Source organism: Doryrhamphus excisus, linkage group LG9, assembly GCF_037039965.1.
Source record: "Doryrhamphus excisus strain RoL-2023G ecotype Guam linkage group LG9, RoL_Dexc_Guam_v1.1, whole genome shotgun sequence".
In the NCBI taxonomy this organism is placed as follows: domain Eukaryota; kingdom Metazoa; phylum Chordata; class Actinopteri; order Syngnathiformes; family Syngnathidae; genus Doryrhamphus; species Doryrhamphus excisus.
In genome coordinates this window covers 2,195,677-2,215,318 of record NC_136365.1, presented here as the reverse complement: position 1 = coordinate 2,215,318, position 19,642 = coordinate 2,195,677, and the positions used below count along the sequence as shown (strand labels likewise).

At 40.5% G+C, this 19,642-nt stretch overlaps 2 protein-coding genes across 3 annotated transcripts; one reads left to right on the top strand and one right to left on the bottom strand.

The window, feature by feature from the left end:
• Positions 1-1,068: 1,068 nt before the first annotated feature.
• Positions 1,069-4,632, top strand: lg9h22orf23 (linkage group 9 C22orf23 homolog). The gene is made up of 7 exons (XM_058089043.2): positions 1,069-1,384; positions 1,634-1,774; positions 2,894-2,956; positions 3,374-3,544; positions 3,645-3,782; positions 4,152-4,252; positions 4,406-4,632. The coding sequence occupies exons 2-7, from the start codon at positions 1,681-1,683 to the stop codon at positions 4,490-4,492; spliced, it is 654 nt and encodes a 217-aa protein (XP_057945026.2). The 5' UTR covers positions 1,069-1,384; positions 1,634-1,680; the 3' UTR covers positions 4,493-4,632.
• Positions 4,633-4,807: 175 nt separating this feature from the next.
• Positions 4,808-19,566, bottom strand: micall1a (MICAL-like 1a). Of its 2 annotated transcripts, none has more exons than XM_058088965.2 (16): positions 18,813-19,566; positions 15,252-15,300; positions 13,261-13,402; positions 12,793-12,893; positions 11,568-11,707; positions 10,768-11,387; positions 10,645-10,705; positions 10,061-10,482; positions 8,640-9,019; positions 8,433-8,567; positions 8,219-8,345; positions 8,021-8,111; positions 7,872-7,945; positions 6,354-6,468; positions 6,230-6,276; positions 4,808-5,209 (listed from the first exon to the last, which is right to left on the bottom strand). In XM_058088965.2, exons 1-16 carry the CDS (start codon positions 18,956-18,958, stop codon positions 5,082-5,084), a joined length of 2,778 nt encoding a protein of 925 aa, XP_057944948.2. In that variant the 5' UTR covers positions 18,959-19,566; the 3' UTR covers positions 4,808-5,081. The 2 variants fall into 2 exon arrangements, with proteins under 2 accessions (XP_057944948.2, XP_078649294.1); XM_078793168.1 differs by having other exon boundaries at positions 10,786-11,387.
• Between the last annotated feature and the right edge of the window lie 76 nt (positions 19,567-19,642).

Genomic DNA, 19,642 nt, shown 5'->3' with positions numbered 1-19,642 from the left:
TTTTCAAACTGTATATTATTTTTTGGAATAAAATAATAGCCCATATTTCCAAAACGGATATGCATTTACATGAAATTCAATGTAGTTTACCTTTTTAAAGTCTTTATTTATTACATTATTTATTGCGTTTATTAAGTAAGCATCAAAGTTTTCCGCCCACTGACATGTGATCTATTTTACCGATCAGTAAATCAGCAGTTACAGATCATAAGCATCAGGCAACATGATTTCTACTACGCATTTGCAATAAACGTCACGCCACCACCCCCCATTCCTAAAAAAATTTTATTTAATTCATCTTTTTTTTTCTTATGTCATATCTTTGGGGCAAGTGGATAAATTTGAAGCCCTATTTTCTTGGTTGCATGAATTATTTGACGTTTTTGAATGAATTGTCTGAACGTCTGAAACTAATAAAGTTGTTTTTGGAGGTGCTCCTGGGCTCCTGAGTGGAGCTTGCGGGTCACCTGGTTGGTGACCCCCTGTTTTAAGTCGAATATGAAAATGAAAAGTGATCAAGATTGTACCATTCTGACTACATGGGGGACTACAGAGTCAATAACTACGTCTTTCAATGTGTCTTCTGAATGCCTTTTATATGCATTTCAGTTATTTTAGTTATAAAATGCTCAATTATGGCTACAAAATAAATGTTCTAAATGTGCTTAACCATGCATATTCTTTGACTAATAGTAGGCCATATCCATCCACAGTATAAGTACTACAAAAATATTGATAATTGATAAACACAGTTAATGGGAATGTGTACTGTGGTGCCTTTTCTAGTATGAAAATATCAATGAATAAAGGATCATTTGAAGAAGTTTCGACATTCAGGTAGCCCACATGATGACACGTAGACTACCGAGAAGAACTGTGTGTGAGAGATGATTATGTTCTCTCTAATGTCTATCTTCTGCTGACATGGAGTGAAGATAAGCAGCTGCCTCTGTACAGATAATGGATGTCCAGCCCTTCATTGAGTACAGATAAAACACACTCTCGCCTGCCTCCTCCTCAACACATACACTTTTACTATTGACTTATTTGCTACAACAGAACATCTCAACGAGATTATTGTCGCGTCCTTGTTTTACCTCACAATTAGTGACGAGAGATATGATAATATATATATCAACATAGTGCACTGTGTCTCCCTCTAGTGGTTATGTATAGCTCTGCTAGGCTAAAACATAACCAAGTATAAATACTGTAATGCACTGAGTGATATTTAAATTTTGTAATATTGTGATTTTTTTTAAAAACACAGTTCGAAACAAAAAGTCAAAATATTTATGTTGCATTATTGTCTTGTTTATTGGTTGCTATGGAGACGACTACTCGGTTGTTGTGTACGTACAGCGCCAGCAGAAGACCAAAACAGGTAAATTACAGCATTACTGCAGCTGTATTGTTATCTTTGTTTGTTTATTTCGTTTTTTTCCTGATTATGGAGTCGCAACAGTGGACTTATCATATTATAATTCAATATTTGGGCTTTGGTCAACTTTAGTCGATTAGTCAACCTTGCATAAAACAACAAAACATAGAAAACGCCGATATTAAGCTATTATTTCTAACTGTGGTAGTACTACTATAATCATTTCTAACATTGTTTACTGTAATTGTGCAGAAATAAATTGCAGTATAGAGTCTAGTTTGGAGACGTGTTCCGCACAGATGGACGGGTCCTCACAGTGCAAGGTCAATGGGGGACGATGGAGGAGCCCAAGTTGCAGCCAGTATAGCAAGAACACCCAAGACCTGCTGAGATGTAAGATGCACACAGACACAAATAAGAAGGTTGGGACGTTACTTGTACTTGTCTGTAACAGAAGTGTATCATATTTGGTAATACATCTGTTTACAATTTACAATTAATGTTTACAATGCAATGTTTCTGGCTTCCGCTCACCATCATGGCGGCCAAACCCGTGAAGGGCAACCTACGGAAGTCATTTTCTTAATCAATGAGTGTCCCTTGCTACCTAGCAGTATATATATATATATATATATATATATATATATATATATATATATATATATAATGTGACCGTTATTATGCAAACGTCTAGCAAGACAACACGTTTCCCCACTGAATCTGCTTCATTGAATGCATCTATTAACGTCCAATTAGGTTTAAGAACAAGTAATAAGGGCGTGGCTTACATTGACTACATTGACAAGACATTGACTTCCGTAGTATGCCCTGCACGGGTTTGGCCGCCATGATGGTGAGCGGAAGCCAGAAACATTGCATCGTAAACATTAATTGTAAATTGTAAACAGCCATTAAAAGAACGAGACAAGATCAGATTAATTAGGAAATTAGTGACACTAAAATCAAATTAGTAAAAGTTGTGAAAAATTATTAAAAAGTACAATTAAAAAATATGACTAGGAAAACTTTTTATTGAACCACGCCACAAAACAATGCAGGTGTCTTTTGAAATGTTCAAAGTAAACAAATGCTTCTTGAGGTAAATATTCAACTTGGTTCAGTATATTTTTAATCAAAAATATGCTCTTATTTATTGTTTGTTGGCTTTTATCTTGTATTTTATATTGGTGCTTTTATCTCCTGTACAGCGACCTTGGGTGTCCTGAAAGGCGCTTTTAAATAAAATGTATTATTATTATTATTATTAAAATAGTACTCATGCCAAAAACATTGTGTTGCTGCTGGATGTTTACAGTATCCAAGTGACGCTGAAAGTTTGTTTTCTTTTTCTAAAGAGGAAAGTTTCATTTCACTAATGACTGCTATGAAGGAACATCTTTACAAGAAGAATTTGTCTTGAAAGTAGTAAAAATTTGGGATGAAAAACTCGAGACGTACAAAACACTGACATTCTCCCACCTTGTTTGTATTCATTACTTTGTATGTGCACAGCAATGATGCGGGAGTTGAACCTCACCAACCTCCAAAGAAAACACATCGATGAGTGCTTAAAGAGTAAGTTTGAATTTTTTAAATTATAATAATTACCATAGAGTCACTTTATGTTGCTGGGAAGTATAGTAATTGTGGGGTGTCACCAGACACACGGTACATGAGACGAGACGATACACAGATCTTTACTTTGTACTTGAAAGTACAATGAAAAAAAGTATATCACCATATATGATGAAGTATATTACAATATTTTGATGTGTACTACTATCAATGGGACCTAATGACTATTGGGAGTGTCACAAAATTTTGCAAGATTAAAATATGACAAGATTGTTATTCAGAAAAAAAGACCACGGAAAATAATAAATGACGTAATCACAATAAATAAAAATGAAATTGATCATTTTGCCCACAAACAGAGCAGAACAGCACCATCTTAAATATTGCTGCATTAAAAACACGGCCTTCCCACCACAGATGGATGTGCCTTGCCACGGACCACTCAGCCCGCAGCATCAATTTCCCCCCGTCAGCCGAAAGGCAGCAAATGCATCCCTAAGCTTCTTTCTGGTCGGCCGCAAAGACGCAGTGCTGCTTCCTGCCGTTCTGGGAACAATATCAGAGAAAAGTTCTGCCCTGCACCCACAAGTATGCTAATACAATGTAAATGCATTTTCATAGCTTTTTTTTTGGTGAATTCCTTGTAAAATTGTTGTATTTATCTGTATTCTCCCGTGATGTAATTTAGGAGACTTGGAAAAAGAGAAGAGGAGGCTTCAAAGTATCTTGGCCACAGGACAAGAAGCAGCAGCAGATGATGCACCTTCGCAAAATGTTATGCGTGTGAAAGCTGCAGTGACAGAGGAGAGGGACCGTTATCAAGAAGGTAAGGCTGGAACTTCAATTGGGACACATTCATGGGACACTTTTTGGGAACTTTTCCATGCAGGCTGTTTTGCCGGTGTTTGTCTTTTTTGCTGGTGGAGTCATGAACACTGACCTTAACTGAAGTGAGGCCTGCAGTTCTTTGGATGTCCTTGTGGGGTCTTTTGTGACCCCTTGGATGAGTCGTTGCTGCACTCTTGGGGTCATTTTGTCCCGCCACTACTGGGAAGGTTCACCACTGTTCCGTGTTTTTGCCGTGGTCCGATGGAGTCCCAAAACTTAAGGATGGCTTTATAATCTTTTCCAGACTGATTTGTTCCTCTGCATGATTTTGGGAACTACTGAAGTAGAGAATCTTTTTATTTTGCAGTTCTGGATGAGATTGAGGAAAGGAGACAATTCCTGGCAGATATGGCCTCTGTAGGACAGGAGAAGCAGTACATCCACATCATCAACACTGAAATATCACAGGTAAACATTTGGATGTAATATAATGATATACCTTTGGAGTTGCATTTTGGTGGCAGTAAACACATTGATGTTAAAATAATCAAAATATGTAATAATATAGGAGTACAAAAGCTGTGATATTAAACCGTTTTTTTTTTCGGAACTCTAATTTAGAAAATCCGGGAACTGGAGAAATTAGCTGAAGCTCAAAAACCAAACAAGGGAGTGATGGCACCTGAGAGGCCCGTGGATCCAAGCTAGTGCTAAAAGGTTAAACAACAAATAAACAACTGCAGTATCTGTATTAACTTGTTTTATTTACCTGCCTTTGACTGTAAACATTTCTTATAATCCTATTTTTGGGGGTTAAAAACCATCTGACAGGCATGTGACATTGCAGAAGTTCCTTGATATGTTTTAGAAGGAAGACGACATGATTGAGGACAAATCCAGTCAACACATAAAATGAGTCACACAAACAAATTCCCACTTGGAGTTGAAACGCACATGTATAGTAAAATATAAATTAACAAACCAGTCTTTTTTTTTTTTTTTTTTTTACATCTTAAAACTTCGGCAGGCATCTCTACAAATAAATTATGTCTCTCTTCTCTGCAAACACAAAGAAAACAAGGCGATATAAAGTATTACAGTATACTCTGTATACTACAGAGTATCTTAGCTATGGATTGTTTTAAAACATCCTCTCAACGTCGGATATGAGGAGTTCAGGAGTATTGGAGGAGAGCCATTCAGGTTCACTGGCTTCAAGGCAGTCATGAGAGTCAGGACACGTCATCTTTTTACAAAAATCCCCATAGTCTTTTAGCGTGTTGACCCTTTGTGTGGATCAGCTGTGCTCCTTACGAGGACTTTTACCAGGTTCTCCTTTCTGGCTCAGTCTCTTCAGAACCTTCATGGGTTTGAACTTGGAACCTTTTCTCTTTTGTTGTCCTCCATCCGATTCCTTATGGAAGTCTGATGTAGAAAAATGACAATGAGTGACATGGGCTTTCGTAGAGGAAGAATGACATTTTATGTGTTTCATGTATAAAATATCATGAACTGAAAGTCCTCTTTTATGATGTCATAAGAAATGTTTGTGCAAAAAACTTTCAGGAGTATAAACTGCAACCAAAAAATTTAGAGGAAATACATGATATACGTGACATAAAATGACATATTGTAGTATGTGAAGACCAGGCAGCTCATGAAAATACTCATGGCGAGCTTGTCAATCTGCTGGAAATTGCAGGAGGTCATTAAAGAACACTAAAATCATCACACAGCAGCTTAACACTCAAAAGTTATACCTAATATGTATGTAAAAATGTACCAATAAGAGTTTAAAGTGAGGGGAAAACAACTATGGATTTCCACAATGCATTTCATTGGAGGACAAGTGACATAGAAAATGGAGGGATGATGCTGCAATGTTGCCTCTGTTCACCAAAGGGAGCCTGGAGGGAAGCTGATGTCATTGCAGCGCCCCGGTGGATACCAATAAATGCGATGCGCAATGCACTATAGGGAAAACCTTAAATGTGTTTTTATTTTCATTTTAAACTCTGATTGGTTTGCCAATTTTTAGGTGTGCCTTTTGCATGTTAAGTTGCTGTGTGATGAGTTTAGTGTTCTTTGTAAGATGACACCATGAGTCAGATTGTTATATATAATGACCTACTGCAATTTCCAGTGGGGTGACAATTGTTGATTGTTGAGTGGATTTCACTCCTGCCAAAGAAAGCGCTACTATTTCCTCAGTGACTCGTTAGCGGTACAGTATTTAAACAATTAGTAGTAGTTCTGAAGTAAGGGGCATGTCATGAGATTAGAACTTACAACTTAGCCGTACAGCTGTATAAGCAGCCGGGTTCAATATTTAAGAAAAAAGTACCGCAAATCACAGTAACAGACTTGTTGTCCTTCATTGATAATCAGTATTCAGATGCAAAGAATCTTAATGCAATCAGAAATGGAGGAATTGTGGCATCCAACCTTTTTTCTTCAGCACAGCTTCCATAAACTTATCTTCCTCCTCCTCCCTGTGAGAGAGGTGTTGTTAGTGTTGACAGTTGTAACAGACCATTATGGAGGTTTTAAGGTGTTGAAAATGAATTACCTCTGTCTGTCCTGGTCCATGTTGTTGACTATTTGGTTGCGTTGTTCAATGATGGTGACCAGCTCGGCCATCAGCTGCTGCTCACGGCTTTTGTCCTCCTCTGTCCAGTCTTTCTCTGATGGAAGTTGGTCAATTACATGTTTTTTTTCTTACAATTAAGACGATATTTAAATTAAAATGACAGGCATCTAGTAGTTTTTTGGTGACTAAAAAAGGTGAAAACCGATATATAGTATTACAGTAGATCCCTGTTTTTCACAAGGGTTGCTTTCCAGGACCACAAGCAAATGGTGAAAAAAAATATATGATTGATATGGCAATTAAAAAGGACTATTTTTCACACCCAGCTCACTCCCCCTTCTGCTACCTCCATGTTGACATTCTCCTCCAATTTTGCATCAACATTTGCACATTTGCTCTCGAACCACCCCCTTCTCTCTTCAATTACCATTGCTCACCTGCGACACAATCAAGTTATATGTCCGAAACGTGCGTCACGCATCTGTTGAACACATTTCAATGATTAAATGTACCCAATGCACTAATAACTGATTATGTAAGATGATCGATGAACAAACTGAATCAAAGTCAAGCTGTTGCCAGTCACAGTGCACGGCTACGGTGCGTTCAAGGACCACCAAACAAAGTGAGAAATCTCAACGATTTGTGAAAAAAGCATTAACATTCATTAATTTCTACCGCTTAGTGAAGAGAATGAGAGAAACATGTAAAAACATTATTTCTGCCAAAAAAACATTTTGATTATTTTAAGAGAAAAAAATATGTTTTTAACCAAAAATCAAAGAATTTTTGGAGCCATGAATGCTGAATTGCAAAAGTGTGGGATCATCTGGGTACAGTAATACCTTGTTTATCGTGGTTAATTGTGTAGAATTCAATTCACTGTGTAGAATTCAATATTAATAAATGGATGATTTAGTTGGAGCATAGAAAATCTGTTTATGAAATCAACATAAGTCACCTTTACATTCATATTACCCAATATAGTAGATACAATCAGAGAAAATAAGCCATCTAAGACATAAGACTCCTGCTTGAGTCTTATTTTTGAGTTGAGTATGTGTTATGATAATTATGTTGATTATTATTATTGTTCTAGCGGTGAGATAATTATAAAATAATATAAAGCCTGTCGTCTGTCAAGTAGTGACACCTAGTGGCAATTCATACAATTTTTGTATTTCCTTAAACTGTGTTTTTGTTCATTTAGAAATGTTTTATGCTTGAATGCTTAATTTAACCCAAGACTACATGAAATTTGCTTAAATGTATATTTTTGATCATAAAACAAATCATTTATTGATACATTAAAAAAAAACAATGGAATGAGGGAGAGATATTGTAACCGCAATGTGGCGGCATAAATGCAGTAGGTGATACAGGAACTTCCTGTGCTTCTACACAGGAAGCCTGTGGTCAAGCTCTACTGGAGCACATGAACCCACCCCAATTTTAGGTTAACACATGGTGGTCTTCCCTTGGGCCCTCCAAACCAACCTGGTTTATTGAGAAGACACCTCAGCTCATACTCCACATCAGCCTGCCTCTCCTCAAGGTTCTGCTGCTTCGCTCTGCGGGGAGCATAAAATACACGTTGTGATGTGTGTCTTATGTGCCGCTGAGGTGACTTGCTGCAGTAAACTCACGTGTAGACCAGCTCAGCTTCTCGTCGGACTAACTGGTTTTTCTCATGAATGAGTAGGAACCAGTCGACCAACAGGCGCTCCTCATCCTCATCTGAAAACACAGTTAATGGAGTATTGTGGCTTTATTCCACTTCATTTGCATAATAGTCTGCAAACAAATTGCTTTGTTTCCGTTTGGGAGGCACCGTGGTTTCATACCATTTGGGTTGTCTCTGAGTTTTTTCTCCATCCCTACGCCTCTTAGCTCCAGCTCATCCAGCTGTTTCTCCAGCTGACTCATCTCCCAGTGGATGTCATCCACTGGGATGTACTGGTCTGACTGCACCTGCATCAATGTTTGCACAAGAAGCCACTTAAGTACCAGAAGCTGGAATCTTCTATTCCAATTACATCATCAAAAGGTTTATTATACCTTGCGTTTGATAAGAGGGAAGCCATGACCTGGGGCTGGAGGTCTAGATGGACGAGGGCCTTTTGGGGGTTTGCTTTTGGATTTAGCAGGGGAAGGAGACGCTTTCCTGTTGAATGGATTTTCCTTGCAAATTCGCTAAAAATGAGAAAAGAGATCGTAATAAAACGCCACGTTTCAATTCATGCTGAATGTTTGTGGTTCTGTCACCTTGCTATGTGAAGAGGTGGCTCCCACGGCTAATGGGCTGGGGGTGGTCGTGGGTCGGGGCGGAGAAGGTCCACTCCCTTTGGTGTCATGGCTGCGACTGACTTGTGGAGTAGCAGGGGCGGAGCTTGCATTTGATGACTCCGACAAAGAGGGGCCGAGGAACGATTGAGGCAGACGCTCAGCGGAAGAAGAGGAAGGTGGAGAGGCGGGAGACGGTGTGCAGATGGAAGGCTCTGATACGCTTTTGGAGAAGCCGAGTTCCTGGTTGCTGCCTTCACCGGTGGCCGAGGGGCGATGGGAGGAGCTGTGGTCGGACCCAGAAGACAAGCTCTCCACACTGAGAGCCAGAGAGCAGGAAGACTGCTGAGAATGAGGAGGAGCTGAAGAGGGAACATACATAATAACATCAATGAAATCATGTCAATCATGAGTTTCCGTTCTTAGACGGTGATGTAAGTTGTGTTTTAGTGTAAGTTGGAACTTACACCTAAATTTAACTCCTAAGTCACACACAGTGTACTCATAAATTGACATCTAAAATTCAGTAATAAAAAAATGGAATGAAATAAACAGTAATAAAAAGCGACTCCTCACTTTTAAGCGGTTGGGACTAGTCAAAGGCCAATAGTGGTTAGTGTTTCTCTTCTCACAGAGCCCTTCATGATGTCCATTTATGATGTCTTCCACGCACTACAACGACTTCTCAAATGAGTCTCATGTTTACAAAATTAATTTGTGATGTCAATAATTTAAGGGAATGCTGGAGAATAGGCCCTACGGTATGCCCCCCTACGTATATGCCCACTGAAAAAAATAGTGTCTTAAGCAGGGGTCTCAAACTTGCGGCCCATGGGCCAAATGGGGCCCGCGAGACGCTAGTTTGAGGCCCCCACCTTGATACCAAAGTTTAATGTTCGAAATGACAGCTTAAAGCTGTGTGCACACTATTGTGCACGGACACAATTAACATGATTTTGCCCCGCCCATACTGTTACCCTAACTGCCCTGTTTTGCTTTGGATTAGCAATGAAGCTAAAGGCTTATGACGCTGGGTACAAATAAATGCAGGAAATGATTTGGAATAAAATGGAAAATACACGTCAAGATAAAGCATCTCATCAAACATGTTGTTAAAGTCACGACGCTGCTCCCAGATGGAACTGAGTACGATGCTACCTTGCTAATTGGTACTGAAAAAGTGTAGGGTATAGCAGAAGCAAAAGCATTGAAGATAGTTTTTTTATTGATTTTTTTTCCAGTTTTTAATAAATGCGTTTTGGTGCGACCCGGCATCACCCAGAACCTAGCTCCGGTGGCCCCCAGGTAAATTGAGTTTGAGACCCCTGGCCTTACTGTGTGATACTGTGTCTGCATTAGTGTTATTTCATTTCAAAACATGTTGTGCAGCGACATTTTCTCACCTTGGTTTGCAGCAGGTGGCTGCGGTACACGAGGTGCTGGTCGCTTTTTGCTTTTAGCACTTCCTGGGCTCGCCGAGCGGGAGGAGCTTCTTGTGCCTGGGGGCGTGAGCGCACCCGGGACATCCGCCACCTGTGTGATACTGTACCACGGATGGCTCGCCGCCATTGTGGCTGGAATGGCATCAGCCTCCTCGTCTTCCTCTGCTTCGTTCGGTTCATCGTCATCATCCTCAAAGGGGTTAGAGGGCAAAGGAGGCGAAGTGGATCTGGAGCCCTCGTCTTTAAGAGAAGACACAGAGCCTGTATTGGGAGGTGTTGCCACTCCTGCAGAGGGAGGGGGAGGAGCTTTCTTCTTCTTGGTCTCTGATTGGACCAGGGCAAGCCAGGGTGGGTCTTTGGGTTTATGTGAGCCACTGGACAAGCTGGACAGTGAGACAGACATATGGCGGTGTCACAGAGGGGAACAACACACATCCCAACAGAGGCATGGAGTGGCAAACATTCAATATGATGTCAACAGGAAAAGCCAGGGATGCGACGATGAAGGAAATGACAACAAAGTGGGTCACATAGAATTCAGCTACCTTCTCGGAGACTGGGATCTCTCTCTGGGTTTTGGAGGGGTGGGCTGCTTCTGAAGTTCACCTGTGATTTCAGATCAAATGTAAGCCCCACTCGTCTTTTGTCAGCTTCACAATCATTTTCACCTGAGAGTGATGGCGCACCAGCTGCAAGGCGGTCTGCTGTCCGGGGTAGTTTCACTCGCGGGGAAGGCCGAGGTGGTGGGGTTATCTCAGCAACTCGACGAGGGGCTGGCACCGGTCGGGGCGCGGCTTCATTTTGATTGACAGGTGTACAGGAGAAGTCACCATTCGCCTCATTATTATTGGTTAGTGATTCTTCAGCCTCAGTTTGCTCGTCATCTTCATCATCACTCTCATCAAAAGGATTTGGAGGAGATGAGGAACGGTCTTTCTCTTCGGTTTGTTCACCGTCATCAAGTTTGTCTGTGTCTTCTAAGGAGACCTCGGTGTTTGTTGGCACAGGAGTGACTAAGACAATCGGGTTGGTGGGCAAGTCAGCATCATTCACTTTCCCTACTGGGGAAGGGGTCTTTTGTCGGTCCGTCTCAGGGGTCGAGGCGTAGGGGGTCTTGCTGCGACCGTTCCGAGCCGACTGCACAACGACAGGTCCCGGGCTAAGATCTGTCCGGCCATTCTGATTTGCTGAAACTTGCCGTGTAAGGTGGTGGGTGCAAACCAAGACCCCAGAATCACTTTCTAGTTTGTAGGATCCGGGTAGCAAAGTGCTACGACACTCTGTGCACCTGAAAGTTCAACAAATGGAGAAAGGAGAAAGTTATGTCATCACGACCTGTTCGGTATACAGACCCAGATCTTAATCTTTGCATAACTTCAGTGCAAAACCCCAAAATAAGGTAATACATGGTTAAAGGCCCAATCATAAATATCCATAATCAGTGATTGTGTCTTATGACTGTGCTCACCTGAAGCAGTTTCGATGGTACAATTTGCCGTCCACCAGAAATCGCTGCACCAGATGCACGTGCTTCTGACAGGCGGTGCAGGTGCTACTAAGCGTGCTGCGCTTTGCCACTTCTAGATCCCCTTCCTTGGCCTGGCTCGGCTAGAGCAAGTGACCGGGACGTCATTTCCACAGGGAGAGGACAGGGAGGAGATGTCAGGGGCGGGAGGGAAATGCAGAGCAATGAAGGAGGGGAAAATCAAACATGGAGTCAGGATTTGAGGATGTGGATTCTTCATTGTGTTTTACTAATCATCTGCTTGGTTATCAAAAGTAAGTAGCAACATTGACAGTACTTCAAGCTATTCAACACATCATTATTGATGTAAAACTTAAGTCATTTTAAAACACTCCTTAATTCATGATGATAACATTTTAATTCATTTTTTTACAGTTCACATGGAATTGGTTAGTAATGGTAGTTCCCTATTTTCCATATGTAAGACAGATTTTCTGTGTGAGCTTTAAGCTTGGGGTAAAGCAGATTAGTGGTTTAGCAGCAGCTACATACGTATATGAAATCTTGGCACGCAGTGTTATGGGAGTACAAAACTTAGTATACTGTGGTATGTACAAGGGAGGCTTAACATGGCTGATCTATCTGCTTTACTTCCACCTCCTAACCCCCTAACCTATTGCCTCGGCTCATGACCAGAGTGGAGAGGGGGTTCAGATGTGTGGGAGGAGGGAGTACATAAAGAGGGAATGGAATGGCTTTCCATCTGAAGGAGGAGTGAAGATGCCAGTACATGGGTGTGTGGGGACGGAGGTAAGAAGATGAAGGCCGGCCAAAAAGAAGAGAGACAGGATACAAATGCTGTCTTTGCAGACTACGACTGCTGTTTCTTATTTTGTTTTTTATCCCCACCGTGCAACACAAAGCCACAGATATTAAATACTTACTCATAAACTGAGAAGGAACGACATTTTTTTGTGTTTTGGGGAGCTCTAATAACTTTGTTCCCCCTAACTAACACATGCAAATACTGTATGATACACCAAAATATTCAACAATTAGTGACATTCAGTGATCTTTTTCAGGCATGAAATTACCAACTAACCTGGAAAGTAAAACATGCAAAAGAAAAATCACCAGGCATCAGAAATCAGAATCAAGACATGCATGAGGAGAATAACAGAACCATCGGTCTTGATTACTTTGTTCTGGTGCCAAAATTAGTTCTTACCTCAGACTCAACCTCTCTGTCCTCAAGAGGGGTTGAAGGCCTTTTCTGTGCCGGCTCATTGGGACTAACAGAGCCTAGTCTCTTCAGAGAGGGAGGGTTTGCTGTAGAAATGCAAGAGAAACACTGTACTACTTTGGTAACTTGTCACAAAATGTTGCATTGGCATGTCACAGTTGCTATGGATACAAACATACAATACAATTAAGTGACAAATGATGGAGATTACTGATCGCTACTTTGGTCCAGTGGATGCACCAGTAATAGTGTTATTTTGCACATTTCCGCCATGTTTGATTGAATAAATATCCTACCAGCTGATCATCGTAGTTGACCTAAAATTTATCCCGATCACCAATCACCATCATATATTACCCAGTACTAGTCAGTAGCTCTTCCAATAACGCCGTGGACAGAAAATGTGGACAGTATCAGACTGATGCATCGAATCGGAACATCCCGAGTACAAACCTTGACACTTGTTGTTAAAGAAGTTGTAGTACTGAGAGACATAGGTGATGATGCTGAGCCTGTCAGGAACCTTCATTGACACCATGTCTTCTGGGTCCAACAAGGCTGGAATCCCCAGCTGTGTCTCAGCCACCTCGAAGGCCTACGGTGAAGCAAAATGAGAACAGTGAAGAAACAAACAAACAATCGCCAACCCGATGTAGACATGTACTTCCTATACTACTTCCAAAACCACAACCATATAAAGAAGTGCTTTGTTTCTTTGTGTCAACCAGCACCTACTGGAGGAAATTAGAAGTCACCGTTATAGAACAATAAATCCTGGGCAGACGCACGCACAAGAGCACATATAATCCAGCAAGTATAGCTTGGATAAGGCACAGCAGCTCCAAACCTGATTACACACAGTCAACTTGTCAATGTTGGGGGCAAAGGGGGCACTAAGCTATTATGAAATGTGGTAGTAGTATGATGAAGTACAATGAAAAGAAATTAACATGTGACATAGATAGATAGATAGATAGACTCCCTTTATTGTCATTGCACAAAAACACAGTAGTGAAATTGCCAAGAAATGTCGTTGCCTGGCTCCCATATAATAATCTGTGTGGAGTTTGCATGTGGGTTTTTTCCCACATTCCAAAAACATGCTAGGTTAATTGGCCACTGCAAATTGTCCATAGCTATGAATGTGAGTGTGAATGGTTGTTTGTCTATATCTTTCATGGCTCACTTCCAAATGCACAAAACCTCATTATCTGAAACTTTGGCATTTTTATCATGAGAATACAACATTCTAACTACATCTATAGGTCAGGAAAGTGGAAAAAGCATATTAGATCCCCTTTAATTTGAAGGTGCATTGAGGCAAATCTTTAATAATAATCCTTTCTGAATGTTCCTAAATAGGCTTTTTTACTCACAAACATTTAGAATTTAAAACCAGTATCATACATAAACAAATCTTATTTTGAGCTGACACATGTTCATTTAAAATTGGTAACACAAGATGATGAATGCAGACAGTGGAGAGCTCACTTCTCATTCACTTCTCATTTTCAATAGAATTCATTGTTTTTATTTTGTGAAAAATAAAGTTGACTGGAAGCAGCCGTTCGCCGTGTTCTTTTTTGGTATTGAAATCCTTAAGCAGGTCAGGACTTTTTGTTTTTCTTGTTTTTTTTTTTTGACAGCAGTCTCATGAAAAGGCTCAGATAGTGTATGATTGCTTGTTGACAAGAATCGGGGAATAAATAGCACACTACTTATTTGCAGCCCAAATGGCTTACTTGCGCTTAACCATTAAGGATATAATGAACTATTTGCTGGGACTGATTAGTCAGCAGATTGTTTTTTTTTTTTGGTCTTCAGTTTCTTGAAGGCTAGGCGCTAAAAAGGAGTCCTGCCAAACCTTTACTTTCTTAACAAGAAAAACTTGAAGAAAAATGTTTAAATGTTGGTTTCACGGTCTAATTTTCTGTACCTCCAAACAGGCATGAAGAAGGTTCACTCTGTACTTGTTTTCAGCCCCTGCGTTCAAGCCTTTGCACCATGAAGCACAGACTTGAGCAAAGTGAGCCCTCTTGTTAGTAATACAGTCTCCTTTGCCTCTGTGAGGGGAGACAAGGCAGCTAGCATAGCAAAGAAGGCTGTCTCGTGAGGAGCAATGCAAAGTAACAGAGGTGAGCCTATCAACGTTGTTTCGCCACTAAGCTGAATTTGTCCAAATGTGGTGGCAACAAAAAGGCAATGCAAAGAACTTCTCTCCTGAAAACAATACCACCGGTCGGTTTTGGTCATGGAACTTTGCCATGCAGGCCGTTTTTGCCCAGTATATCAAGAGGCCTTGCCTAACTTACATGAGGCCTGCAGTTCTTTGGATGTTGTTGTGGGGTCTTTTGTGTAAGTAAGTAAATTATTGTATTATATATACACCAAGATTACTGCAGCATAGAATACCTAACTAACACAAAGCTCTAAAATGAACTCACCAGTCGGTTGTTTTCATAGACGTCATCTTTTGACAGCGAGTCAAAGTCTCTGCAACAACACACACACATAAAAAACTGGGTGAAGAAGCGATCATATTTTTTGAGAACATTTGAGGTAAGGATAATTGGCTATAAGTGTAGTTAGCTAGTTGACCCGTTTCTCTTACAAACCATCAAAAGGCTAGTGTCCAGATGAACAGGCAAACATGATTGGCAGTAAAGATTCTCAGCTGACAAACCCCAAACTACACCCAAGTATTTTAAGTTGAGTAAAAAAAACTCATAGTACAACAGGAAAGAAGCTTTGGAACACAACGTGCGTGATGATTAACAGCTTTGAAAGGGCCTACGGTGAGGAACTAAAGCCATGGTCCCACCAGTAAACATCCTGCAGTCAGCCTGGAAAATCTGAGGCGTTCCAAGTTGAAAATGTTGTTGCTTGCACATCAGCAAAGGTATGTTGGAAAGTGTCCAGGTGTTTAAAGAACACTGCAGTGGGAAACACACCTAGAGGGGGCTTGCATGGACGATGTGAAATGTGAAAACCCCAGGAAAGCAAAAACCCAAAACAAGCCCCTGTGACCCGTTCTCTCTCTAATCTGGTTCCCAAAGTCGTAAACACAATGAGCAGCAGCTCTAACTTAATGACTGGTCCTGCTGGGTCTTATTCCGTCACTTAGCTGGCACAGGATAATTTTAGAGCGTCACTGAGCTTGCACACCATCAGACAGATGATGAATAGTGAGGAGTCCACCATGACTGTGTTTCATTCCATGGTTTATTTTTGGGCAAGGGGACAACTGTGATCGTGTATGTCAGGGTCTCAAACTCAATTAACTTGGGGGCCACTGGAGGTAGGGTCTGGGTGAGACTGGGCCACATCAGGTTTTCAAAAAAAATATATAAAAAAATATACAAACTTTTTCAGTACTTTGATTCCGATTTTCTACAAGAAAAGCTCTGATAAAACATTCCACTGTTCTCAAATATCTCAATTTTTTTTTCTGCACAAAATAAGATAAAAATAAACAAATAAACAAATCAAGTATAAAGAAAATCAATAAATCAGAAATAAATAAATATAATAACAATAATAAAACAGCAAATAATAAAAACTTAAGAAACCACATATAGTTGGTGGGTAGACAAATTATTTTTTTCAGATTAAAATGAACAAAGCATTATTAGAGCCCTGTAGACATGACAAAACACGACTATAGTCACATTTATACTCTTTTTATTTACAACATATTGCGCAACTGCAGGGTCTTGAGACACATGCTAACTCGCAAACTAGAGATCTAGCGACCCTAAACGGTAGCCTTCAAGTTATTTCCTTTAAACTTAAAAAAACCAAAAACTTACCACTTCCACACGGATAGGGAGGATAACTATTAACAGTTATTTAACCTTTAACATGAACATTAATCAAACATAATAATTTTTTCTGGGTACATGATACCATACAGCATCCATATCAAACTTGCGCGGGCCGCACTAACATTAAACTTTCATATCAAGGCGGGGGCCTCAAACTAGTGTCCTGAGGGCCACATTTGGCCCGCGGGCCGTGTGTTTGAGACCACTGGTGTATGTGCTTGCAGATGGTTCAATGTTTACAAAGGTTAAAAAATGTTACCAAAAGTATCCACTCCTGTCCTGTGGGTGGGAGCATTGTGCATATTCTTCTCAGGGTACACCATCCATTTTCTATACTGTTTATCTTGATTTAATATGACGCCGTGACCAACTCCACTCTACAGGCAAGTATGATGATGTAGCAATCTGGAAGTTCGTTGTCCAGATGAGAGTTTGTAATGTCTGACTGTTGTGTGTGGCTGTGAATGAGCCAGGCAGAGCTCACGGCTCATGGATCGTTTATCTCCACATCTCTACGTGTATTATGCTGGTATCGGAACCCGATACACACAATGAATCATATCAACCTCATCCCTAGTAACTGAGTTGTCATTTCAGTGTCATCCTTGTAGCAACATTAAAAAAATGCAACATGAACCAAAGTATTGAAGAGCATCAAACTCTTTAAATTTTGTAAGTGTGCTGTCATATTGATTTTGCAATCTCTAGGTCGAGGGGGATTAGTGAGATTTCCATGAGAACACACTGGCTGCAGAGTAGCAGTACAATGACTGTGCCCCATATTAGAAAACTAAATGTAGTTTGACAGGCGTAGGAATCGGCTGCAGATTACTCTGACGAACTGTCTGTCTGGATCAGAGCGAACTGGACTGTCTGGTTGACTGCAGCTACTGTACACAATGGGAGCTGAATGGAGAGCCACGCTGGGAATCAAACTGAAAAAATAAGACCCCAAACACTATTTAGGGTTTATCCACTGCGCTACTTGCGGCTTTACTGCTGCGCAGAGTTCTGATATTTTCCACTTCATTTATTGCCAACTCTATTGTGGCAGGGCTTGCATGACACATTAAATAAACTCTACTTGTCACGACTCACTGACTTGGTCCTCATTTCTGTCTGTCCCCATGTTACCCTACTATTACATTTTTGTTTCTATATAATGCCATATCACAGCAGAAATCATTGAAAATACCATTCATGTTGAGCAGGTCTATTCCTTGTCCTTTGATTAAACAAATTATTTCCTTATTTACGCATGTCATTTATGTCTCTATATGTAACAGGTGCATTAATTACATGACATGGACTGTAATAAATGACTCTGTAGTCATAAGGTTTCCCGCTACATGTAATTGACTGTGGTGCACCGCCACACCTAACTTGAAAACAATATTAAGTAAATAAAGTGCAATTAAAATGTTGGCAGTTTTATATTGCTCTTGGTACAAGTTCTGCTAGTTGTTGGAAAAAAATTAATAAACAAGTTAATACAATTTTTTTTGTTTTTTTACTGCAGAAGTAGCAGCGGCACGACACGGCTGCAGCAATCCACCATCCCATACAGCCCACCACCACAGCTTCCTAGGGGAAACCCAGTTCAGGGTTAGCGGAACATTACGGTAACGTTAAAATAACCCAGCATGGAGTCAACACATACATTTGAAAAGTCGCCTCTGCAACCAAAGTGTAGCCAACTGATAATAATAATAATAAAAAAACAACATTCCCAGAACTGGCTAGTAGGGATGTGGCATAAAACTAACTGTGTGAATGCTGAGATTTAAAAAAAATGCTACTCTATGCCTTTATCTTGCCATTTTGTAAACACAAAATTGTTATTGAAGATGGGTGAATTGTTCCTTTAAGAGTTCAAATGTGAGACAGAAAAGCTATGATGTAAAAATAACGTCATCTGATGTCAATGATGCCACTTAGCCATTTGGGTAATATTTGCTGTCACTGACATTCTGTCATTTTCTACAGTTTTAATAAAGTATGTCTTTCTTTATTTAATTGTGTGCATAACACTTATTCTGGTTATAGTTGGAAAATGTTGTTGTCTATTTTAGGTTACGTGTTAACAACATATCTCATTGGAAGTATCATAATTCAAAAAGTTGAATCACTGCATTCCATAGCCACAGTAATGTGTAGTTACGAGATAGTGATGTTACTTACATCAACTCCGGCCTGTAGCGATGTATTATGGCACAGAACGCCAAGCCGTCCCGGAAAGACCTCGACATGTCCTTTATTTCCACATCGTGGTAATCTTCACATTGTAACCGACACCACTCCTGGAGTGCCTTCAGAGAGCCCATCATGATGTTGTGGAGTTCCAGAGGTCTGGCCGAGGACCATACGTCACTTTCTAGCACGACGCTTCGCAAGCTAGCCAAATATTAGCCAACTTTTCCGCGTAGAAGTTGCATTGTAGTCTTACATGATATCTCTCCAGGGTCATTCAAGAAGGATGATAAGTAGAAACGGAACTTTGACCAGAGCCATCAGATGGAAAAACATCTGATATATACCGAGTTGCTAATTACAGGCTTGGCAGTAAACTTCATAGAATAGCCAACTTTGCTAACAAGCTAGCGTCCCGCTTTGCATCTGAAAAATGATGCTTTTTTTCTCGTTAATAGAAATAAAATCAAAATTCCAAGCAAGCAGAGGTAACAATTCCCTCCTGGTTTGAGGTGTGGACCGCACCACGTTTTGTGTGCGTCGGTAGCGATTCCCGTTAGAAGTGGAAGAGATACAAAGAAAAGTCCATTCCTATGGTACGACACGGTGTTAAAATCTAAAACTCAATCGACGACAAAGCTGATGTCGCCGATGATAATCCATCCTGAATGAAGCGTTGACCACACCACCCCTCTAACCTCCACAATGTCACACTGTCGTTTGAATCCGCAGCCCAACCGGGGCGCTGCAGAGGCACGCTTGGAGAACACATACGCCCATGGAGTGTTCACGCGATAGTTCAAAAGCACGCGAGATTTGAC